We start from the raw sequence: 26389 nt of genomic DNA, 5'->3' as shown, positions 1-26389 counted from the left end.
TGGGAATGGGAGTTGAAGTGCTCAGCCACTGGGAGTGGGAGGGGGAGTTGAAGTGCTCAGCCACCAGGAGATCAGATTGGTTAACGCGGACCGAGCGCAGGTGTTGAGCGAAGCGATCGCCGACCCTGCGTTTGGTTTCGTCGATGTAAATAAGTTGACATCTGGAGCATTCCCTTTGTCCTCTTTTCACACCTTATAGACAATAGATAATAGGTGCAGGATTAGGCCATTCTGCCCTTTAAGCCAGCACCTTCCTCAAATTTGGAGACCAAAACTGCACACAATGCTCCAGCTGTGGTCTCACCAGGCTAGAAGTGCAGAAGGACCTCTTTGCTCCTATACTCAACTCCTCTTGTTATGAAGGCCAACATGCCATTGGCTTTCTTCACAGCCTGCAGTACCTGCATGCTTACTTTCAGTGACTGATGAACAAGGACACCCAGATCTCGTTGTACTTCCCCTTTTCCTAACTTGACACCATTCAGATAATAATCTGCCTCCCTGTACTTGCCACCAAAGTGGATAACCTCACATTTATCCACATTAAACTGCATCTGCCATGCATCCACTCACTCACACAACCTGTCCAAGTCACTCTGCATCCTCATAGCATCTTCCTCACAGTTCACACTGCCACCCAGCTTTGTGTCATCTGAAAATTTGCTAATGTTACTTTTAATCCCTTCATCTAAATCATTAATGTATATTGTAAATAGCTGCGGTCCCAGCACCGAGCCTTGCGGTACCCCACTAGTCATTGCCTGCCATTCTGAAAGGGACCCGTTAATCCCTACTCAGACCAGGCCCTCAAGCCTTGACAATATACTCGTAAATCTTCTTTGCACCATTTCCAGCTTGACAACATCTTTCCTCTGACAGGGTGACACAGTACTCTGAACACAGTACTCTCAGATCACCCCTCAGCCTCCTGCATTCCAAGGAATGAAGTCCTAGCCTCTCCAACCTCTCCCAAAAGCTGAGTACCGTTGAATTAAGCATGGTATTTTACGTCTCAGTAATACGTCAAGACGTGGAGTTTGGGAAGGGATGTGTGGGATGGAATTTGGCTTGTGGAGGTTGTATGACCTGGGGCAATACCCCCTAACCCCTGACCCAGCACTGACCTTTCATGGCTTCTGCAGACTGGATCAGCTCGGTGACGGCCGCTGCCACACGCTTGGAGTAGGCGGACAACTGCAGCTTGTCCTCAGCCGTGGGCTTCTGAACAACCTGCGCCAAAGCAAACCCACGCCATCACCACCCTCCAATGGTCAAAGTAACCCCACGCCATCACACCCTCCAATGGTCAAAGTAAGCCCACGCCATCAACACCCTCCAATGGTCAATGTAACCCCATAGCCATCAACACCCTCCAATGGTCAAAGTAACCCCACACCTTCAACACCCTCCAATGGTCAACCCAAACCCACGCCATCAACACCCTCCAATGGTCAATGTAACCCCATGCCATCAACACCCTCCAATGGTCAAAGTAACCCCACACCTTCAACACCCTCCAATGGTCAAAGTAACCCCACGCCATCACACCCTCCAATGGTCAATACAAACCTGAGCGTCTTTCAAGTGTGGGAAGAAACCGGAGCAACCGGAGAAAACCCAGGCGGAGAACGTGCAAACTCCATACAGACAGTACCCCCGTGGTCGGGATCGAACCCGGGTCTCTGGTACTGTAAGGCATCAACTCTACCGCTCTGCTATTGTGCTGCCCTCCATCTCTTAGATCACCCCTCATTCTCCTGTGCTCCAGGTCTGAGCTTGCCTAACCTTCCTACAGATCAGGCCCTCAAGTCCTGGCAACATCTCTGCCCTCTTTCCAGCTTAATGATATATTTCCTAGACCTGGCCATCTAAAACTGAACAAAATACTACAAATGTGGTCTCACCAATATCTTGTCCAACTGCAACAGAATGTCCCAACTTCCAAACTCAATGACTGATGAAGATCAATGATCCCAAAGTCTTCTTGATGACCGTATCCATCTGTGATGCCACTTCCAGTACACTGTGAGCATTCACTCCTCGATCCCTCTGCTGTACTACATTGTCTAGGGGGCTGCCACTCACTGTGTAGTTCCAGCCCCGGTGGAGATCTGGTCCTCCCACATTTCCCACAGGGCTCCATCTTCCTCGCTGCCCTGCTCTACTTTATATCTACATAGTCATGGCCTCTGTATAGCCAGTCTACATGGGTGGCACGGTGGCACAGTGGCAGCATTGCTGCCTCACCGCACCAGAGACCCGGGTTCCATCTTGACTACGGGTGATGTCTGTACGGTGTTTGTACATTCTCCCCGTGACCTGCGTGGGTTTCCTCCGGGTGCTTTGGTTTCCTCCCACACTCCAAAGACATACAGGTTTATATACTGAAGATAGACACAAATGCTGGAGTAACTCAGCGGGACAGGCAATATCTCTGGAGAGAAGGAATGGGTGACGTTTCGGGTCGTGACCATTCTTCCTGAAACGTCACCCATTCCTTCCATCCAGAGATGCTGCCTGTCCCTCTGAGTTACTCCAGCATTTTGTGTCTATCTTCGGTTTAAACCAGTATCTGCAGTTCCTACAGGTTTATAGGTTAATTGGCTTGGGTAAAATTGTAAATGGTCCCTCGTGTATGTAGGGTGATGTTGGTGTGTGGGGATCGCTGGTCGGTGTGGACACGATGGGCTGAAGGGCCTGTTTCTGCACTGTATCTCTACAGTAAAGGTGACTGTCCGCGGATGGCTGAGTGTGGTGCAGTGCCCGGCTCCACTCACCGCCAGCACGTGCTCCAGCAGCTCCATGTAGCCCACTGTGCACTCAGTGGCAGAGTGCAGGGCTCGCTCACGCACCTCCTCGCTCACCGCCGTGTGGAACGCAGCTTGCTGCCCGGGGAGAGAGAGAGAGAGATACAGGTGTTAGCGTGGGAGGCCAAGCAAGGCCTCGCTCGGGCACAGCTAGCGGAGGCTGCTACCTACCCTGCAGGCGGTCAGCATGTCCACCATGGCCTTGCGGCTGAGATTGGCCGTGGCTATCACCTCATCCTGGCGGCAGGAGTTACCTGCTGCCACTGCCTTGGCCGTGGCTGTGGTGATGCCCTTGGTCATCCGAATGAATTCTTCCGGTGTGTACGTCTTGGCCGGGACCTCCTTCGATTGGAAAACCTGGAATTGAAGGATGCATGTTGTTGCAGGAAGTATCTCAGTGGACCACTGGCAGTAGGCAGTGGTGTCAATGATCCGCTGGCAGTGGTGTCAATGATCCGCTGGGAGTGGTGTCAATGATCCACTGGCAGTGGTGTCAATGATCCACTGGCAGTAGGTAGTGGTGTCAATGATCCACTGGCAGTAGGCAGTGGTATCAATGATCCACTGGCAGTGGTATCAATGATCCACTGGCAGTGGGGTTGTGGTGTCAATGATCCACTGGCAGTAGTCAGTGGTGTCAATGATCCACTGGCAGTGGTGTCAATGATCTGCTGGCAGTGGTATCAATGATCCACTGGCAGTGGTGTCAATGATCCACTGGCAGTGGGCAGTGGTGTCAATGATCCACTGGCAGTGGGCAGTAGTGTCAATGATCCACTGGCAGTGGGCAGTAGTGTCAATGATCCACTGGCAGTGGGGTTGTGGTATTGGCCTAAACAGTCTATCCTGACCATCAAGAATCCATTTAAACTCATTTGTGCAGGATGGAACTGCAGATGCTGGTTTAAACCTAAGATAGACACAAAATGCTGGAGTAACACAGTGGGTCAGGCAGCATCTCTGGAGAGAAGGAATGGGGGGGCGTTTCGGATCGAGACTCTTCTTCACACTGAGAGTCCGGGGAAAGGGAAACAGATATAAAAGGTGATAGTGAGAGATAAAGAACAAAGAAATGAAAGCTATGCAAAAAAAAGTAACGATGATCAAGGAAGCAATCCATTGTTAGCTGTGGACTTGGTGAAAACAAGTTATCCAGATAATGAAATTCATCAGGACACCAGTGAAAGTGGTACGATGACTTGGGTGGGGGAGAGGAGAGTGAGGGGGGAAAAAAGGATGGGTGATGTTTTGGGTGCCTTCTCGAGATGTGCTGTAGGGATTAGTGCTTGGCCTTCCATCCTCACGATAAATCTAAATCCATCGTCATGATAAATGATTTAAATTCTGAAAATCTGCCAGTAAAACAAACCCAGAAAAAAATGGAACGAATTAAAGGAAATCTGGCCATAAATCAGGAAAATAAATAAACGGGAGGCGAGGGAAGAGTGGGAGGGGGAGGATTAGCGGCCACATCCAGTGGTCAACCCCCACCTACCGCCAGCTCCTGCCTGATGCTCTCAATGGTGCCCTCTAGTGCCCGGGTGCCTCGTGTGGCTTCGTCCTCCACTGCTTTCACTGTCTTCAGAAGGGAGGTCACGTTAGTCACCATCACCTAGGAGAGGTCATCATTGTAGAAGGTTAGTTGACAGGCCACCAACGCTAGCCCCACTCCACTCACTCATTGTTTGTTCTTAGTTTAGTTTAGAAGTTCTTGGAGCAGAATTAGGCCATTCAGCCCATCAAGTCTACTCCACAATTCAATTGTCGCCGATCTATCTTTCCCTCTGAAATTCATTCTCCTTCCTTCTCCCCATAACCCCTGACACCCTTGGCACTTTAGGTGATGGATACAGCGTGGGAACAGGCCCTTGGGCCCACCGAGTCCACACTAACACCACAACATCGATCAATGTTATCCCACTTTCACATCCTACCCACTATGCAGTAGCCAATTAACCTACAGCCCACATTACTATGTCTTTGTAATGTGGGGAAACCAGAGCCCCTGGAGAAAACCCAGACAGTCACAGGGAGAACGTACAAACTCCCCACATAGTCAGGACTGAACCCAGGTATCTGGCTCTGTAAGGCAGCAACTGCACTTCTGCCACATCTTTTAATACCATCTTTGTTCGGTAACTGTTGATATCCTCAACAAAATAAATTCACTCCCAATTTCGGCCCTTGCCTCATCAGCATTGTGGGTGGCACGGTGGCGCAGCGGTAGAGTTGCTGCCTTACAGCGAATGCAGCGTCGGAGACCCAGGTTCGATCCTGACTACGGGTGCTGTCTGTACGGAGTTTGTACGTTCTCCCCGTGACTTGCGTGGGTTTTCTCCGAGATCTTCGGTTTCCTCCCACACTCCAAAGACATACAGGTGTGTAGGTTAATTGGCTGGGTAAATGTAAAAAATTGTCCCTAGTGGGTGTAGGACTAGTGTTGGTGTGCGGGGATCGCTGGGCGGCACGGACCCGGTGGGCCGAAGGGCCTGTTTCTGCGCTGTATCTCTAAATCTAAATCAAAAAAAGAATGAGTCCAGACTATCACCACACTTCCTGAACTAAATATCCTGATTCAAACTCTGCTACACTCCCTTATTCAGGATTTTTCCATCAGGAAGAATAGTTATCCTGCATCTCACCAACTTCTTCCCATCATTAAACACTCCAAATCATGAGATAGAATAGCCATGATTGAATGGCGTAGACCTGATGGGCCGAATGGCCTCTGTGCTCCTAGAACTTATGAACACTCAATCTTCTGTGCTCCGTTAAACCTCCCTGTGACCTGTTCATATCAGCACTTAGGCTACAGAGAGAGGTTGAACAGGTTGGGTCTTTATTCTTTGGAGCGTAGAAGGTTGAGGGGGGACTTGATAGAGGTTTTTAAAATTTTGAGAGGGACGGACAGAGTTGACGTGGGTAGGCTTTTCCCTTTGAGAGTGGGGAAGATTCCAACAAGGGGACATAGCTTCAGAATTGAGGGACAAAGGTTTAGGGGTAACATGAGGGGGAACTTCTTTACTCAGAGGGTTGTGGCTGTATGGAATGGGCTTCCGGTGGAAGTGGTGGAGGCTGGCTCGATTTTATTATTTAAGAGTAAATTGGATAGGTATATGGATAGGAGGGGATTGGAGGGTTATGGTCTGAGTGCAGGTAGATGAGACTAGGTCAGGGAGAATGGTCGGCGTGGACTGGTAGGGCCGGACAGGCCTGTTTCCATGCTGTAGTTGTTATATGTTATATATGTTATATGTTATATCATTTACTCTCAATTATTGAAAGAGATTTATTTAATTATATCAACTCGGGAAGAATTACAGTGCCCTCCATAATGTTTGGGACAAAGGCCCATCATTTATTTATTTGCCTTTGTACTCCACAATTTGAGATTTGTAATCGAAAAAAGAATCACATGTGATTAAAGTGCACATTGTCAGATTTATTAAAGGCCATTTTTATACATTTTGGTTTCACCATGTCAAATTACAGCAGTGTTTATACATAGTCCTTCCATTTCAGGACACCATAATGTTTGGGACACAGCAATGTCATGTAAATGAAAGTAGTCATGTTTGGTATTTTGGTGCATATCCTTTGCATGCAATGACTGCTTGAAGTCTGCGATTCATCGACATCACCAGTTGCTGGGTGTCTTCTCTGGTGATGCTCTGCCAGGCCTGTATTGCAGCCATCTTTAGCTTATGCTTGTTATGGGGGCTAGTCCCCTTCAGTTTTCTCTTCAGCTTATAAAAGACATGCTCAATTGGGTTCAGATCGGGTGATTGACTTGGCCACTCAAGAATTGACCATTTTTTAGCTTTGTAAAACTCCTTTGTTGCTTTAGCAGTATGTTTGGGATCATTGTCTTGCTGTAGAATGAACCACTGGCAAATGAGTTTTGAGGCATTTGTTTGAACTTGAGCAGATAGGATGAGTCTATACACTTCAGAATTCATTATGCTACTACCATCAGCAGTTGTATCATCAATGAAGATAAGTGAGCCAGTACCTTCTGCAGCCATACATGCCCAGGCCATAACACCCCCACCACTGTGTTTCACAGATGAGGTGGTATGCTTTGGATCTTGGGCAGTTCCTTCTATGAAGATACTTCGCTCTTGCCATCACTCTGATATAAGTTGTATCATCTGTCCACAAAACCTTTTTCCAGAACTGTGGTTGATCTTTTAAGTACTTCTTGACAAACTGTAACCTGGCCATCCTATTTTTGCAGCTATAGTGGTTTGTATCTTGCAGTGTAGCCTCTGTATAAACACTGCTGTAATTTTTACATGGTGAAACCAAAATGCATAAAAATAACCTTTCATAAAATCTGACAATGTGCACTGATTTTTTCGATTATAAATCTCAAATTGTGGAGTACAGAGGCAAATATATAAATGATGGGTCTTTGTCCCAAACATTATGGAGGGCACTGCAACTTGGGAACAAGCGTTGGGTGAGTGCAGCGTGTGATGGGTGGGTGAATATGTACACCCCTCCCACCCTGCCCTGCTCCGTGCCGTACCATGGCCACCCCTTCAGCCCACCCGTGCCCTGCCCTGCCTTGCCGTACCATGGCCCACACCTGCCCTGCTCTGTGCCGTGCCATGGCCGTGCCCTTCAGTACACCCCTGCCCTGCCGTACCATGGCCGTGCCCTTCCCACCCCTGCCCTCCCCTGCCCCGCTCTGTGCCGTACCTTGGCTGCGCCCTTCAGCTGATACATGGACGAATCATCGGCTGGTTTCCCGGCTGCGCACTTGGTCGCGCTGATGAGGTCCGTCAGGGCTTTGGCCACGTCCTTCACCGCGTTAATGAGGACCACCTGCAAAATACACCAGGTGCTCACGTTAAGCCCAGTCCGCACGCAGAGCAAACAAGGTTCAATCACAGACAACAACACGATCTACCGATTACTTGCAAGCTTTGTCCCGACCCCACCTCTTTTCCAATTTTCTCTCCACTACTACAATCAATCTGACGAAAGGTCCCGACTTGAAACATCGCCTAGTCATCTCCTCAAGAGATGCTGTTTGACTTGTGAAGTTGCTCCAGCATTTTGTATCTACATGGAACCTAATCATTAAGTTGAAAGTTGAACAGCCTCTATTCCTTGAAGCGCAGGAGGTTGAGGTGTATAAAAGCATGAAATGTATAAAATCATGAGAGGAATAGATTGGGTAGATACACAGGAGTCTCTTGCCCAGAGTAGGGGAATCGAGGACCAGAGGACATGGGTTTAAGGTGAAGGGGAAAAGATTTAATAGGAATCTGAGGGGTAACTTTTTCACACAAAGGGTGGTGGGTGTATGGATCAGGTTGCCAGAGGAGGTAGTTGAGGCTGGGACTATCCCATTGTTTAAGAAGCAGTTAGGCAGGTATGTAGATAGGACAGGTTTGAAAGGAAATGCACCAAACTGGGGGAGCTGGGACTAGTGTAGCTAGGACATGTTGGTTGGTGTGGGCAAGTTGGGCTGAAGGGCCTGCTTCCACACTGTATCACTGTATGACTCTAGTGCAGCTGGGACATGTTGGTTGGTGTGGGCAAGTTGGGCTGAAGGGCCTGTTTCCACACTGTATCACTGTATGACTCTAGTGCAGCTGGGACATGTTGGCTGGTGTGGACAAGTTGGGCTGAAGGGCCTGTTTCCACACTATATCACTCTATGAATCTATCAGCTTTTAGGGCTCAACATAGAGCTCATAAATTTCAAATGATAATCAATCCTCATACTCTCAGACAGTCTCAGCGTTAGTAACAATTCCATTCCACCCCGAACCACTGCCCCTTTTCACCTTGATGCCACAGACCCCTCCCCCTTGGTTCCTGCCTTCCCTTCTCTGTTTTTTGCAACTTAAAACCTGTTCTTTCTTTAAACCTACCCTGCTCTGACCTCAAACTCAGGCAACTGCATCTCTGCTCCTCCCTGCAGAATTGGATTCTCGACTTCCTCACCACCAGACTGGTCAGACCAAATAGCCAACTAAGACCACATGAGTACCTGAAGGCTGTATGCTCTGCTCTCTCTAACCCATGACTGTAGCCAGACACAGTTCCAACGCCATCTTTTAGTTTAGTTTAGTTCAGAGATACAGCACAGAAACAGGCCCTTCGGCCTAGCGAGTCCGAGCCAACCAGCGATCCCCGCACATTAACACTATCCTACATAAACTAGGGACAATTTACACATACACCAATCCAATTTATCTACAAACCTGTACATAGAAACATAGAAAAATAGGTGCAGGAGTAGGCCATTCAGCCCTTTGAGCCAGCAACGCCATTCAATATGATCATGCTGATCATCCAAAATCAGTACCCCTTCCTGCTTTGTCCCCATATCCCTTGATTTCTTTAGCCCAAAGTGTGAAATCTAGCTCTCTCTTGAAAACATCCAGTGAATCGGCCTCCACTGCCTTCTGTGGCAGAGAATTCCACAGATTCACAACTCTCTGAGTGAAAAGGTTTGTCCTCATCTCAGTCCTAAATGAATGAATGAATGAAGGAATGAATGAATAAGTTTATTGGCCAAGTATGTGCACATACAAGGAATGTGCCTTGGTGCTCCACTCACAAATGACAACACAAACATACAGTTAACAATTAAGAATAAGGAGTTTGTACGTTCTCCCCGTGACCTGCGTGGGTTTTCTCCGAGATCTTCGGTTTCCTCCCACACTCCAAAGACGTACAGGTTTGTAGGTTAATTGGCTGGGTAAATGTAAAAAATTGTCCCTAGTGGGTGTAGGATAGTGTTAATGTGTGGGGATCGCTGGGCGGCGAGGACTTGGTGGGCCGAAAAGGCCTGTTTCCGCGCTGTATATATACGATATGATATGATATGATGATAATAAAGCATAACCACATCAAAACAATAAGGATACAACATTACGGTCTAAACATCTGGGTGAAAATAAACCAGAGCAAAAAAGAGACTACAGACTTTGGTTATTGAGTAGAACTATCACACGTGGAAAAAAGATGTTTTATGTCTGGCTGTGGCTGCTTTGACAGTCCGGAGTCGCCTTCCAGAGGGAAGTGCTTCAAAGAGTTTGTGGCCAGAGTGAGAGGGGTCAGAGATGATCTTGCCCGCTCGCTTCCTGGCCCTTGCAGTGTACAGTTCGTCAATGGGGGGAAGGTTGCAGCCAACAACCTTCTCAGTTAACATATAACATATAACATATAACAACTACAGCATGGAAACAGGCCTGTCCGGCCCTACCAGTCCACGCCGACCATTCTCCCTGACCTAGTCTCATCTACCTGCACTCAGACCATAACCCTCCAATCCCCTCCTATCCATATACCTATCCAATTTACTCTTAAATAATAAAATCGAGCCAGCCTCCACCACTTCCACCGGAAGCCCATTCCATACAGCCACAACCCTCTGAGTAAAGAAGTTCCCCCTCATGTTACCCCTAAACCTTTGTCCCTCAATTCTGAAGCTATGTCCCCTTGTTGGAATCTTCCCCACTCTCAAAGGGAAAAGCCTACCCACGTCAACTCTGTCCGTCCCTCTCAAAATTTTAAAAACCTCTATCAAGTCCCCCCTCAACCTTCTACGCTCCAAAGAATAAAGACCCAACCTGTTCAACCTCTCTCTGTAGCCTTAGTGCTGAAACCCAGGCAACATTCTAGTAAATCTCCTCTGTACCCTCTCCATTTTGTCGACATCCTTCCTATAATTTGGCGACCAGAACTGCACACCATACTCCAGATTTGGCCTCACCAATGCCCTGTACAATTTCAACATTACATCCCAACTTCTATACTCGATGCTCTGATTTATAAAGGCAAGCATACCAAACGCCTTCTTCACCACCCTATCCACATGAGATTCCACCTTCAGGGAACAATGCACAGTTATTCCCAGATCCCTCTGTTCCACTGCATTCCTCAATTCCCTACCATTTACCCTGTACGTCCTATTTTGATTTGTCCTACCAAAATGCAGCACCTCACACTTATCAGCATTAAACTCCATCTGCCATCTTTCAGCCCACCCTTCCAAAAGGCCCAAGTCTCTCTGTAGACTTTGAAAATCTACCTCACTATCAACTACTCCACCTATCTTAGTATCATCTGCATATTTACTAATCCAATTTGCCACACCATCATCCAGATCATTAATGTAAATGACAAACAACAGTGGACCCAACACAGATCCTTGGGGCACTCCACTAGACACTGGCCTCCAACCTGACATACAATTGTCAACCGTTACCCTCTGGTATCTCCCATTCAGCCATTGTTGAATCCATCTTGCAACCTCACTATTAGTTGTGCGAACGATCCGTTGCAGCCTCCGGATGTCGTGCTTGGTGACTGAGCCAAACCAGACCGTGATGGAGAAGGTGAGGACGGACTCAATGATAGCAGTATAGAATTGGACCATCATTGCCTGTGGGAGATTGTGTTTCTTCAGTTGCCGCAGGAAGTACATCCTCTGTTGGGCCTTTTTGACTGTGGAGTCGATGGTGGCCCCCCATTTAAGGTCCCTGGAGATGATGGTTCCAAGGAACTTAAATGGCTCCACAGATGTGACTGTGGTGTTGTTGATGGTGAGTGGGGGGAGGGGAGGGGGATCTCTTCAAAAGTCTACAATTAGTTCCACTGTCTTGAGAGCATTGAGCTCTCAATGGCCTACCCTTTATTCTTAAACTGTGAGCCCTAGTCCTGGACTCCCCCAACATCAGGAAAATGTTTCCTGCATCTAGCCTGTCCAAACCTTTAAGAATCTTATATGTTTCTATCAGATCCCCTCTCATCCTTATAAATTCCAGTGAATACAAGCCCAGTCGATCCATTCTTTCATCATATGTCAGTCCCGCCATCCTGGGAATTAACCTGGTGAACCTACGCTGCACTCCCTCAATAGCAAAAAATGTCCTTCCTCAAATTAAGAGACCAAAATTGGAGTGTGGGAGGAAACCGAAGATCTTGGAGAAAACCCACGCAGGTTACTGGGAGAATGTACAAACTCCGTACAGACAGCACCCGTAGTCGGGATCGAACCCGGGCCTCTGGCGCTGCATTCGCTATAAGGCAGCAACTCTACCGCTGTGCCACCGTGTTAGATGACGACTCCATCATTGTTGGATGAATAATGGATGAGTGAGAACAGTAGGGAGGTGGATAATCTGGTTAAATGTTGCCAGAACAACGATCTTGCTCTCAATCTCAGCAAGAGAAAGAAGCTAATTGCTGACTTCAGGAAGGGAAAACCAGTGATCCACAGACCATTCTTCGTTGACAAGACCTGGAATGAAGTTCAGTTTAGTTTATTGTCATGTGTACCGAGGTACAGTGAAAAGCTTTTGTAGCGTGCTAACCACTCAACGGAAAGACAATACACGATTACAATCGAGCCATCATCGATACATACACAGGTACAAAGACAATAGGTGCAGGAGTAGGCCACTCGGCCCTTTGAGCCAGACCGCTATTCAATGTGATCATGGCTGATCATTCACAATCAGTACCCCGTTCTTACCTTCTCCCCATACCCCCTGATTCCACTAGCCCTAAGAGCGCTATCCAGCTCTCTTTTGAATGCATTCAGTGACTTGGCCTCCACTGCCTTCTGAGGCAGAGAATTCCACAAATTCACAACTCTCTGTGTGAAACGGTTTTTCCTCATCTCAGTTCTAAATGGCCTACCCCTTATTCTTAAACTGTGGCCCCTGGTTCTGGACTCCCCCAACATTGGGAACATGCTTCCTGCATCTACCTTGTCCAGTCCCTTTATAATTTTATATGTTTCTATAAGATCGATCCGTACAGATATGTGATAAAGGGAATAATGTGAATAACAATAACGCAAATTGCAGCGCCGGAGACCCGGGTTCCATCCCGTCTGTACGGAGTTTGTACGTTCTCCCCGTGACCTGCGTGGGTTTTCTCCGAGAACTTCGGTTTCCTCCCACACTCCAAACACATACGACAAGTAGGTAATTTGGCTTGGTAAATGTAACAATTGTCCCTAGTGTGTGTGTGTGATAGTGTTAATATGCGGGGATTGTTGGTCCATCGCTGGTCGGCGAGAATCAGTGGGCCGAAGGGCCTGTTTCCACGCTGTATCTCTAAACTAAACTACACTAAATGTTTAGTGCAGGTTAAAGCCAGTAAAGTCCGACTAAAAATAGTCTGAGGGTCTCCAATGAGGTAGATAGTAGCTCAGGACCGATCTCTAGTCAGTGATAGGATGGTTGAGTTGCCTGATAATAGCTGGGAAGAAATGTCCATGAATCTGGGGATGGAGATCACATGGACCAGTGGTCTTCTGCCCCGTCCACACAGGTACTCACCTCCCCACCATCAAATGCATCTACTGGACATGCTGCCTCAAAACGGCAGCCAATATCATCAAAGACCCACACCACCTTCGCCACGCACTCATCTTACTGCCACCATCGGGAAGAAGGTACAGGACCCTGAAAACCATGAGCTCCATGTTGAAGAACAGTTTCTGCCCAGCAACCATCGAGTTCCTGAACACCACACAACACTAACCTCAGCAACTACCATCTACTATGGGCCTTGTATTGGTTGCATGACGGACATCGATTTATACACAATTACAGTCTGATTATGTAGTATTACTGATTATTAAATTGTTGTATTATTGATTATTGTATGTTTATTGTGTGTTAAGCTGCAGTGTAAGAGTTTCATTGTTCCATCGCCAGTACATATGACAATGAACAATTGAAAACATTAACTGGTTTTTTTTCTTTGCAACTATTGCTTGACCTTTTAAACATTTACAGCATTTTCTGTACTGTTGGCAATGGCACAGCTTGCCTTTCTACATTTAATCACACCAGAGGGGTGTACATTGGATATGTTACTGAAGCTTCTGACTTCACTACAAGCTGTACGAGGCTGCCTGTGTAACCGAGTGCTTGCTGGTACCGGCCCCTTTTCCCTTTCAGGGCAGCGCAGTGGTGCAGTGGGTAGAACTGCTGCCCTCCAGCACCACAGACCCGGGTTCCATCGTGAGCGGGTGCTGTCACACGTATAAAATTCTTAAAGGATTAGACAGGCTAGATGCAGGAAAAATGTTCCCCATGTTGGGGGAGTCCAGAACCAGGGGTCACAGTTTAAGAATAAGGGGGAGGCCGTTTAAGACTGGGATGATGGAAAACATTTTTACCCAGAGAGTTGTGAATCTGTGGAATTCTCTGCCACAGAGGGCAGTGGAGGCCAATTCACTGGATGTTTTCAAGGGTTAGATTTAGCTCCGAGAGCTAAAGGAATCAAGGGATATGGGGAAAAAGCAGGAACGGGGTACTGATTTTAGATGATCAGTCATGATCATATTAATTTAGATTTTTAGATTTAGAGATACAGTGATTAGATTTAGAAACAGGCCCTTCGGCCCACCGAGTCCGCGCCGCCCAGCGATCCCCACACACTAACACTCACTAGGGACAATTTAAAAAAAACATTTACCCAGTCAATTAACCTACATATCTGTACGACTTTGGAGTGTGAGAGGAAACCGAAGATCTCGGAGAAAACCCACGCAGGTCAAGGGGAGAATGTACAAACTCCGTACAGACGGCGCCCGTAGTCAGGATCGAACCTGAGTCTCTGGCGCTGCATTCGCTTTAAGGCAGCAACTCTACCGCTGCGCCACCGTGCCGCTTGGCGGTACTGGCTTGAAGGGCTGAGTGGCCTCCTCCTGCACCTATGTTTCTATGTTTCTCTGTTTCTATGTACGGAGTTTGTCCACTCTCACTGTGACCGTGTGGGTTTTGTCTAGGTGCTTCGGGTTCCTCCTACATACCAAAGACGTGCAGGTTTTGTAGGTCAACTGGCTTCAGTGTACGGGAATCGCTGGTTGGCGCGGATTCGGTGGGCCGAAGTTCCTGCTTCCGCACTATGTCTCTAAACTAAACCAAACCCGTGTCTCTCTGTCTCTGAGTGTTTGATGAACTTGTTGTAACTTTGTCGGTGCCAGACACTTATGTACTGCTGAGGTGAGGTCTGCTGTATGATTTTACTGGAAAACAAAGCATTTCACTGTATCATTGGCTGGCACTGGTCACAGTGAACACGTCCCTTACCTGTGTCTCTGGGTCACCGTGTACCTGTGGGCACCACTCCCTGTGGACACCTCCCTCACCTGTGTCCCCGTGTGTCACCGTGTACCTGTGGGCACCACCCTCTGTGAACACGTCCCTCACCTGTGCCACCGTGTACCTGCGAGCATCACTCCCTGTGAACATGTACCTCACCTGGACTCTGGGTCACCGTGTACCTGCGAGCACCACCGCCTGTGAACACCTCCCTTACCTGTGTCTCCATGTCACTAAGTACCTGTTAGCCCTGCCCCCTGTGAACACCTCCCTCACCTGTGTCTCTGGGTCACCGTGTGCCTGCGGGCACCACTCCCTGTGAACACGTCCCTCACCTGTGTCACTGTGTATCTGCGAGCACCACCCCCTGTGAACACCTCCCTCACCTGTGTCTCTGGGTCACCGTGTACCTGCGGGCACCCCCCTCTGTGAACGCGTCCCTCACCTGTGTCACCATGTACCTGTGGGCACCACCCCCTGTGAACACCTCCCTCACCTGTGTCTCCATGTCACTAAGTACCTGTTAGCCCTGCCCCCTGTGAACACTTCCCTCACCTGTGTCCCCGTGTGTCACCGTGTACCTGTGGGCACCACCCCCTGTGAACGCGTCCCTCACCTGTGTCACCGTGTACCTGTGGGCACCACCCCCTATGAACACCTCTCTCACCTGTGTCACCGTGTACCTGTGGGCACCACCTCCTGTGACGCCTTCCTCACCTGTGTCTCTGGGTCATCGGAGCCTAGGCTGGCTGCTCCCTGCTTCACCACTTCTGCCAGCTGGGTGATGGTGCTGACGGACGACTGTGCGGCCTGGGCAAGCCTTTCTTGGCTGGATGCTGCCCCAGACACCAGGAACTTGGTGTCTTCAACCAGTGCCTTGGCCGTTTTCAAGATGTTCTCCCTGGGTGGGGATGGGGGAAGAAGGCACTCGTGTGAGATCCACCTTGGTCCACATTCATAGTCATGCAGCAAGGACACAGGCCCTTCTGCCTAACTACCCCATGCTGACCAATATGTTCCTACTTTACTCATCCCACCTGCCTGCATTACACCCATATCCTTCTAAATCTTTCCTATCCATGTACCTGTCCAAATGTTTCTTAAATGTTGTGATAGAACCTGCTGATTTATACCTCCTCCTCTGGCAGTTCATTCCATATACCCACCACCCTCTGTGTAAAAAAGTAGGCCCTCAGGCTCCTATGAAATAGTTCCCCTCTCACATTAAACCTATTCCCTCTAGTTCTTGATCCCCCTACTCTGGAAAATAAACTGTGCATTTACCATATCTCATGATTCTATGCACCTCTATAAGATTTTGTTTGACTACAGCACTCCACGAAATAACATCTTGCTTGCCCAAACTTTCCCTGTAATTCACGCCCTGAGTTCTGGCAACACCCTTGCAATCTTTCCAGCTTAAAAGTATCTTTCCTGCAGCAGGGTGACCAAGACATACCGGTGTACTGCCTCACCAACGTCTTAGTCATAGAGTCATAGACCCTTCAGCCCAACTTGCCCACACCGACTATCATGCCCCATGTCAACTGGTCCTACTTGCCCAAGCCTGGCCCATATCCCTCTAAACCTATCCTATCTATGTACTTGTCTAATTGTCTCTTAAATGCTATGATAGTACCTGCCTCCAGCAGCTCTTTCCAGACACCCACCTCACTTTGTGTAAAAAAGTTACCCCTCAAATTCCTATTAAATCTTACTCCCTTCACCTTAAACCTATGTCCTCTGGTTCTTGATTCCCCTACTCTGGGCAAGAGACTCTGTGCGTCTACCCAATCTATTCCTCTCATAATTTTGTACACCTCTATAATATACATAGATACACAGACAATAGGAGCCATTGAAGGACATTCAATGTGATCACGGCTGATCAATATCATCTCTCATCCTCCTGCGCTCCAATACAACTGTAACATAATGCCCCAACTTCTATGCTCAGTAACCTGACTGATGAAGGCCAGTCTTCTGATCACTGGAAAGCCTTCCTCACCACCCTATTTACCTGTATGCACATGAGGGAACTTTGTAGTGAACTCTCTCCCCTAGACAGTTCCCAGGACCCTGCCGTTCTCTGTGAAAGTCCTGTCCTTGTTTTACTTCCCAAAATGCAACATCCTGCACTTATCTGCATTAAACACCATTAACCATTCCTCAGCCCACTTGCCCAGTTGATGAAAATCCTCCTGTAATTCTTGATAACCATCTTTACAGGGCCCTAGTGAGACCGCACCTGGAGTACTGTGTGCAGTTTTGGTCTCCAAATTTGAGGAAATTACATTCTTGCTATTCAGGTCGTGCAGCGTAGGTTTATTAGGTTAATGGCGGGACTGTCTTATGGCGGATGGCGGGACTGTCTTATGTTGAAAGACTGGAGCGACTAGACTTGTATACACTGGAATTCAGAAGGATGAGAGGGGATCTTATTGAAACGTATAAGATTATTAAGGGATTGGACACATTAGAGGCAGGAAACATGTTCCCAATGTTGGGGGAGTTCAGAACCAGGGGCCACAGTTTAAGAATAAGGGGTAGGCCATTTAGAATGGAGATGAGGAGAAACTTTTTTAGTCAGAGAGTTGTAAATCTGTGGAATTCTCTACCTCAGAAGGCAGTGGAGGCCAATTCTCTGGATGTTTTCAAGAGAGAGTTAGATAGAGCTCTTAAGGATAGCGGAGTCAGGGGGTATGGGGAGAAAGCAGGAACGGGGTACTGATTGTGAATGATCAGCCATGATCACATTGAATGGCGGTGCTGGCTCGAAGGGCCAATTGGCCTACTCCTGCACCTATTGTCTATTACTGTCTATGATACCAATTTTAGTGTCATCTGCAAACACACAATCATGCCTTGTACATTCTCAAACAGGGTATTGATATACTTTACTTGAAAAAAAGCTGCATGATATTATTGGCTGCATTACGCAATGCAAGCATTAAAACAACTTTACGCATTCTCCTGCACGATGCCTCAATACAGAGACATTTTAAAATCAATCATTTTAATTAAGCAATGAGTGGTGAGTGTCTGGAACGTGCTGCTGGGGGTGGTGTTTGAAACAGATACGTTAGTGGCATTTAAAATATGTTTTGACAGGCACATGGATGTGCAGGGGATGGAGGGATATGGGTTATGTGCAGGTAGATAAGAGATGGTCTTGGCATCATGTTCAACACGGACATTGTGGGCCGAAGGGCCTGTGCTTGTGCTGTACTATTGGTTCTTGTTAGTTTCGTGTTCATTTGAAGTTCTTGAGATGATTCGATGGAGAAGGGTTCCTCAGGCCCAAGCCTCCCTTTTTCTGCATTCAAAAATCATATATATTTTAAGAGCGATGATCAATAATCTTGGTTTTGATTTACCTTTGTTGGGAATTCTGGGAGTCTGGGCTTTGAAATCTAATAGAACTGTTACCTCTAGTATTAGGACGCGTGACAATTTCTCTCCAGGATCCAAGGCTGACTTTTAACCTGATGTGACTGGGGAAAGAGTGGGGGGGTGGGGAGGGGTATGTGGGGTTTAGAGAGCCCGGCAGATTGGGGTAAAATTAGTGACGAAGCCGGAGAACTGTCAAGATGGCAAGTTAATGGCAGGATCATTAGTAGCCTGAATGTGCAGCCAGATCTTGGGACCCACAGCTCCCTGAAAGTGGCAATGCAAGTAGGTATATTGTATGCATGTCTTCTTGGGTTGAGACATTGAATATAAGAGTTAGGAAGTGAGGAAAGAGATCAGATACTGATTTAAACTGAAGATAGACACAAAAAACTGGAGTAACCTCCGACTGAGAATCAGGCGAGTGGGAAACTAGGAGTCTTCCACGGCCAACAATGGACCATTGTGGGCTCCACCTTTCTTTGGTCATTGATGCCAGCCTTGATTTGTTCTGAACCCTCTCATACCTCTATTTTTCCTCTCCCCAGACTCACAGTCAGAAAAAGGGTCTTGACACAAAACATCACCTATTCCATTTCTCCAGAGACGCTGCCTGATCCGCTGAGTTACTCCAGCATTCTGTGTCTATCTACAAGAGGTAGGTAGTCATGTTGCAGGTGTATAGGATTTTGTCAAGTCTGCATTTGGAGTATTGTGTGCAGTTCATCTCGCCCACATATGGAAAGGATGTGGAGGCTTTGGAGACGACATTGACCAGAATGCTGCTTGGATCAGGGGGGTATTTAGAAGGATGAGAGGAGATCTTATCGAAACGTATAAGATTATTAAGGGGTTGGACACGTTAGAGGCAGGAAACATGTTCCCAATGTTGGGGGAGTCCAGAACAAGGGGCCACAGTTTAAGAATAAGGGGTAGGCCATTTAGAACTGAGATGAGGAAAAACTTTTTCAGTCAGAGAGTTGTGAATCTGTGGAATTCTCTGCCTCAGAAGGCAGTGGAGGCCAATTCTCTGAATGCATTCAAGAGAGAGCTAGATAGAGCTCTTAAGGATAGAGGAGTCAAGGGGTATGGGGAGAAGGCAGGAACGGGGTACTGATTGAGAATGATCAGCCATGATCACATTGAATGGCGGTGCTGGCTCGAAGAGCCGAATGGCCTCCTCCTGCACCTGTTGTCTATTGTCTATTTGCTACAAGAGGTTGGATTGTTTTCTCTGGAACATTGGAGGTTGAGGGAAGACCTAATAAAAGTATATACAATGCTGATAACGCATAAATAGGGTAGGCAGTCAGAATCTTTCTCCAAGGTTAGAAATGTTAACGACTAGAGGGCATAGCTTTATGTGAAAGGGACAAAGTTTAAAGGTGTACAGGATATGTTATTTTACACAGAGGGTGGTGGGTACCTGGAACGTGCTGCCAGGGGTGGTCGTTTGATGGTAGCGTTTAAGAGGCTTTTCGATAGGCACATGGATATGCAGGGAATGGAGCGTAAGGGGCACATGCAGGCATGGGGGATTCGTTTAACTTGGGCATCATGGTGGGCTGAAGGGCTCGTTTCTGTGCTGTACAGTTCTATTACCGGGGAGTTAAATCGAACAAGAAACCTTTCAATCTGAAATCAAATCCCAAAGGGTTTGCTCCCTGTTCCCAAACAGACCTCCCCCAGGCCGGTATCCTGGGGTGCACACAAATCCTGGGCATATTCTGCCTCCTCCTCAGACGCTGATCACCTACACAGTTGATGCTCTGTCGTGCAATACCTCTGACCATTGTAAATGCAAAGATTCCAAACTGCTCCCCACACTGTCTGTGTCTCATCCATCCATCTCTTCAAATGCCTGAACTCACGCACTGTATACACATGCACACACACACACGCACACACACACGCACACGCACACACGCACACACACACGCACGCACACGCACGCACGCACACACCCCACACACACACCCCACACACGCACGCACACACACGCGCACGCACGCACGCATGCACACACACACACACACACACACACACACACACACACACGCACACACCCCACACACACACACCCCACACACGCACGCACACACACGCGCACGCACACACGCATGCACACACACACACACACGCACAAAACAAACAATAATAGTACACGGTATACAGACATACACGTGATCAGGAGTGCAGGAGATCCCGGTGGCTGTACCGACTGAAAACTACTTGGGAGCCGTTAGAGCGGACGATACAACAGGATTGAGTGGTAGCCAGGGCTGTGATTCCAACCCTGGTGCCGAGGTTCAATGGGGAAGAGTGACATCAGGCAGAGCCATAGTGGTGGAAGACTCCATTGTCAGAGGTGCGGACAGGAGATTCTGCGGCAGCAGGCGAGACTCCAGGATGGTGTGTTGCCTCCCTGATGCCAGGATCCAGGATGTCTCGGAGTGGCTGCATGGCATCCTCAAGAGTGATGGGGAGCAGCCGGAGGTTGTTGTGCATGTTGGCACAAATGATATAGGTAGGGAGAGGAAGGAGGTTCTGCAACACGAGTTTAGGGAATGGGGCAGAAGACTGAAAAGCAGGACCTGCAGAGTAGTGATCTCAGGATTGCTTCCAGTACCTCGTGCTAGTGAGGGTAAGAATAGGAAGATAGGGGGAATGAATGTGTGGCTGAGGAGGAGGTGCAGGAGGCAAACACTGGATCTAGTATTGGGAAATTGGGAAAGGCAAGTTCATGAAGTGTTTGTGGAGGAGCCTTTTGGGACCAGTGACCAATGATTTGGATGAGAACATACAGGGGAAGATTAGCAAGTTTACTGATGATATAAAAGTGAGTGGTTTTGCAGATAGTGAAGATGGTTGTGAACGATTGCAGCAGGATCTGGATCGATTGGCCAGGTGGGCGGAGGAACGGTTGATGGAATTTAATACAGAGACGTGTGAGCTGTTGCATTTTGGAAAGTCTAGCATGGGCAGGACCTACACAGTGAATGGTAGGCCTCTGGGTAGTGTTGTAGAGCAGAGGGATCTAGGAGTACAGGTGCATGGTTCCTTGAAGGTCGAGTAGCAGGTAGATAAGGTGGTCAAAAAGTATTTTGGCATTTTGGCCTTCATCATGCTGGCTTGAAGGGCCGAATGGCCTACTCCTGCACCTATTGTCTATGTATTTATGTATGTACGAGACCCAGCCTACTTAACCTCTCCAAATAGCTCACACCCTCTAGTCCTGGCAACATCCTCGTAAATCTTTTCTGAACCCTTTCAAGCTTGACAATATCTTTCCTATAACATGGTGCCCAGAACTGAACACAATATTCTAAATGCGGTCTCACCAACGTCTTATACAACTGCAACATGACCACCGAACTTGTATACTCAATACTCTGACTGATGAAGGCCAAAATGCCAAAAGCCTTTTTGACCACCTTATCTATATTATAAATTGTAAATTCGTAATTGTTTACTGTATGTCGTGTTGTTACTTGTGAGCAAAGCACCAAGGCAAATTCCTTGTATGTATACATACTTGGCTAATAAAATGTATTCAATTCAATTCAATTCAATAAATAGTTGCAGCCCCAGCACCAGGCCTTTCCCTTTCATAAATCCATGCTGACCTGGACTTATCCTTTTACTGCTATCCAAATGCACCATTATTACCTCTTTAATAATTGACTCCAGCATCTTCCCCACCACCGATGTCAGGCTAACTGGTCTGTAATTCACCGTTTTCTCTCTCGCTCCTTTCTTCAGGAACTGATCCTGAATCTATAGAACATTGGAAAATGATCACCAATGCGTCCATGATTTCTAGAGCCACCTCCTTGAGTATCCTGGGATGCAGACCATCAGCCCCTGGGGATTTATCAACCTTCAGTCCCATCAGTCTACCCAATACTATTTCTCGCCTAATGCAAATTTCTTTCAGTTCCTCTGTCTCCCTAGATCCTCTGTCCTCTAGTACATCTGGGAGATTGTTTGTGTCTTTCTTGGTGAAGACAGAACCAAAGTATCTGTTCAACTCTTCTGCTATTTCCTTGTTACCCAGAATAAATTCACCTGTTTCTGCCTTTAAGGGACCCACATTTGTCTGCTAATCTTTTTCTCTTAACATACCTAAAGAAGCTTTTACTGTCCTTCTTTATATTCTTGGCCAGCTTCCCCTCGTACTTCATCTTTTCAGCCCGTATTGCCCATTTTGTTACCTTCTGTTGTCCTATGAAAGTTTCCCAATCCTCTGGCTTCCGGCTACTCTTTGCTGTGTTATACATCTTTTTTGTTTTGTTTTATTCCATCCCTAACTTCCCTTGTCAGCCACAGTTGCCTCCTACTCCCCTTAGAATCTTTCTTCCTCTTTGGAATGAAATAATCCTGCATCTTCCGGATTATGCCCAGAAATTCCTGCCATTGCTGTTCCACCGTCATTCCTGCTAGGATCCCTTTCCAGTCGACCTTGGCCAGCTCCTCTCTCATGCCTTCATAGTCCCCTTTGTTCAACTGCAACACTGACACTTCCGATTTAACCTTCTCCCTCTCCAATTGCAGATTAAAACATCATATTATGGTCACTACCTCCTAGCGGTTCCTTTACCTTGAATTTCCTTTATTAAATCTGGTTCATTGGACAACACTAAATCTAGAATTGCCTTTTCTGTGGTAGGCTCCATTACAAGCTGCTCTCAGAATCCATCTCAGAGGCACTCTACAAACTCCCTTTCTTGGGGTCCAGAACCAACCTGATTTTCCCAGTCTACCTGCATATTGAAATCCCCCATCACCACAGTGGCATTACCTTTGTTACATGCCAATTTTAACTCCTGCTGCAACTTGCACTCCATATCCGGGCTACTGTTTGGGAGCCTGTAGATAACACCAATTAGTGTCTTCTTACCTTTACAATTCCTCAACTCTACATCGTCAGTCCCTGTGTCACCCCTCGCAAGGGACCGAATTTCACCCCTCACCAACAGAGCTACCCCACCTCCTCTGCCCACCTGCCTGTCCTTTCTATACGACGTATAACCCTGAATATTCAGTTCCCAGTCCTGATCCTCCAGCAGCCACGTCTCTGTAATCCCCACAATGTCATATCTACCAACCTCTAACTGAGCCTCAAGCTCTTCTACTTTACTTCTTATACTTCACGCATTCATATATAATACTTTTAATCCATTACTCACCTTTCACATCGATTCCTCTTTCACTTGGCCATTCTCTCCTATCCCTTCATGAGCTTTCTGTCCCGTTAATTCTGGTGTCTTTCTTAACTTCTCCTCTCTTTCCCTTTAACTCCATCCTTGTCTTTCCAATTTGTCCCTCCCCCCCACCAGTATTTAGTTTAAACACACCCGTGTAGCAGTGGCAAACCTGCCTGAAGAATGCTGGTCCCCCGCCTGTTAATGTGCAACCCGTCTCTTTTGTACATAGCATCCTCCTCACAGTTCACACTGCCACCCAGCTTTGTGTCATCTGAAAATTTGTTAATGTTACTTTTAATCCCTTCATCTAAATCATTCATGTATATTGTAAATAGCTGCGGTCCCAGCACCGAGCCTTGCGGTACCCCACTAGTCACTGACTGCCATTCTGAAAGGGACCCGTTAATCCCTATTCATCGTTTCCTGTCTGCCAACCAATTCTCTATCCATGTCAATACCCTACCCCCAATACCATGTGCTCTAATCTTGCCCACTAATCTCCTGTGTGGGACCTTATCAAAGGCTTTCTGAAAGTACAGGTACACTACATCCACTGGCTCTCCCTTGTCTGTACTCCTTGGAAAGCAGGAGGATGAGGGGTGATCTTATAGAGGTGTACAAAATCATGAGAGGAATAGATCGGGTAGATGCGCAGAGTCTCTTGCTCAGAGTAGGGGAATCAAGGACCAGAGGACATAGGGGAAGGGGAAAAGATTTAATAGGAATCTGAGGGGTAACTTTTGCACACAGAAGGTGGTGGGTGTATGGAACAAGCTGCCAGAGGAGGTAGTTGAGGCTGGGACTATCCCAACGTTTAAGAAACAGTTGGACAGGTACACGGATAGGACAGGTTTGGAGGGATATGGACCAAGTGCAGGCAGGTGGGACTAGTGTAGCTGGGACATGTTGGCCGGTGTGGACAAGTGGGCCGAAGGGCCTGTTTCCACACTGTATCACTCTATGACTCTATAAATAGAAACATAGACATGAGGTGCAGGAGTAGGCCATTCGGCCGTTCGAGCCAGCACTGCCATACAATATGATCATGGCTGATCAACCACAATCAGTACCCTGTTCCTGCTTGTTCCTCATATCCTTTGATTCTGTTAGCCCTAAGAGCTATATCCATCGCTTGAATACATCCAGTGAATTGGCCTCCACTGCCTTCTGTGGCAGAGAATTCCACAGATTCACAACTCTCTGCTTCAATAGCAATATATATCGTGTTTGATATATGTACACACATACACATTAAACAAACATTAATAGTATGCAATATTTATCTCTCTCTCTACATCTATTCAGTGAATATATATATATATTTCCACTGTACTTTTTTCTGTTTATTATGTTTTTTGTTTATTCTGTTTACAATGTGCTATGTTCACATATTGTGTTGTGCTGCCAGATGGCAAGTCAGAGTGTCTGGGCCATATGAAATACTCTTGCCTCATCGGTGAACATCCACTCACCTGTGGTCGGCAAACGACTCGTTGTTCTCGGCGTTGAGGGTGCCGGCCGTTGCGAACATGATGGTGGTGTCGAGATCGGCAATGATGCCGGACACGGCACAGGCTGCGGTGATACAAGCCTGCGTCCCTCTGTTGCCAGGCTGCAGTGCGGACAGAACCAAGGAGACCTGGGCAAGGCAACAAGACAAACTGGTCAGACACGAGCACCTCTTGTTGCAACCTGTGAAACGGAGCAATGGACTGCAGCCTCAGCTCCATCAATCAGGCAATCTATGTTTAACATTACCGCAGGAGTTCACACCAACACGTTCAATCATTCAATTGGACATACTTGGACACACCAGTTCTGATCTCTGAGGCTTCAGTCTAACCACAAACCAGGCAGCGCTGTGGTGCTGAGAGTTGCTGCCTTACAGCACCAGAAACCCATGTGCGATCCAGACCACAGGTGCTGTCTGTATGGAGTTTGTACGTTCGCTCCGTGATGTGTGTGGGTTTCTCTTGGTGTTCCAGTTTCCTCCCAAACTCCAAAGACATACAGGTTTGTAGGTTAATTGGCTTGGTATAATTGTAAATTGTCCCTCGTGTAAGTAGGGCAGCGTTAGTGTGTGGGGATTGCTGGTCGGTACGGACTCGGTGGTAGCGTTAGTGTGCGGGGATCGCTGGTCGGTGGGGACTCGGTGGTAGTGCTAGTGTGTGGGGATCGCTGGTCGGTGTGGACTCGATGGCAGTGTTAGTGTGTGGGGACCGCTGGGCGGTGGGGACTCGGTGGCAGTGTTAGTGTGTGGGGATCACTGGGCGGTACAGACTCGGTGGCAGCGTTAGTATGTAGGGATTGCTGGGCGGTGGGGACTCGGTGGTAGTGTTAGTGTGTGGGGATTGCTGGTCAGTGGGGACTCGGTGGCAGTGTTAGTATGTAGGGATTGCTGGTCGGTGCGGACTCGGTGGCAGTGTTAGTGTGTAGGGATCGCTGGGCGGTGTGGACTCGGTGGGCCGAAGGGGCTGTTTCCATGCTGTATCTCTAAACTAAACTGAACTTAATCTGCAATTTGAGAGGGAGAAGGTTAAATCAGAAGTGTCAGTGTAGCAGTTGAACAAAGGGGACTATGAAGGCATGAGAGAGGAGCTGGCCAAGGTAGACTGGAAAGGGATCCTAGCAGGAATGACGGTGGTACAGCAATGCCAGGAATTTCAGGGCATAATCCGGAAGACGCAGGATCATTTCATTCCAACGAGGAAGAAAGATTCTAAGGGGAGTAGGAGGCAACTGTGGCTGAGAAGGGAAGTTAGGGATGGAATAAAACTAAAAGAAAGATGTATAACACAGCAAAGAGTAGCAGGAAGACAGAGGATTGGGAAACTTTCAAAGGACAACAGAAGGTAACAAAACAGGCAATACGGGCTGAAAAGATGAGGTACGA

General features: G+C 47.6%; 1 protein-coding gene across 2 annotated transcripts in view; it reads right to left on the bottom strand.

Moving 5' to 3' along the window:
- LOC144610992 (talin-2) overlaps positions 1–26389 on the bottom strand; it is a 183798-nt gene that overhangs the window by 31594 nt on the left and 125815 nt on the right. For both annotated transcript variants that reach the window (XM_078430074.1, XM_078430075.1), the window contains 7 exons: positions 24969–25135; positions 15617–15800; positions 7512–7637; positions 4303–4419; positions 2979–3164; positions 2778–2885; positions 1125–1230 (listed from right to left, as the gene is read on the bottom strand). In XM_078430074.1, coding sequence (XP_078286200.1) covers positions 1125–1230; positions 2778–2885; positions 2979–3164; positions 4303–4419; positions 7512–7637; positions 15617–15800; positions 24969–25135 — 994 coding nt within the window. The remainder of the gene's footprint in view (positions 1–1124; positions 1231–2777; positions 2886–2978; positions 3165–4302; positions 4420–7511; positions 7638–15616; positions 15801–24968; positions 25136–26389) is intronic.

The sequence above is a fragment of the Rhinoraja longicauda genome, chromosome 38, assembly GCF_053455715.1.
Source record: "Rhinoraja longicauda isolate Sanriku21f chromosome 38, sRhiLon1.1, whole genome shotgun sequence".
Classification (NCBI taxonomy): Eukaryota; Metazoa; Chordata; class Chondrichthyes; order Rajiformes; family Arhynchobatidae; genus Rhinoraja; species Rhinoraja longicauda.
This window is presented reverse-complemented; position numbering and strand designations above follow the sequence as displayed.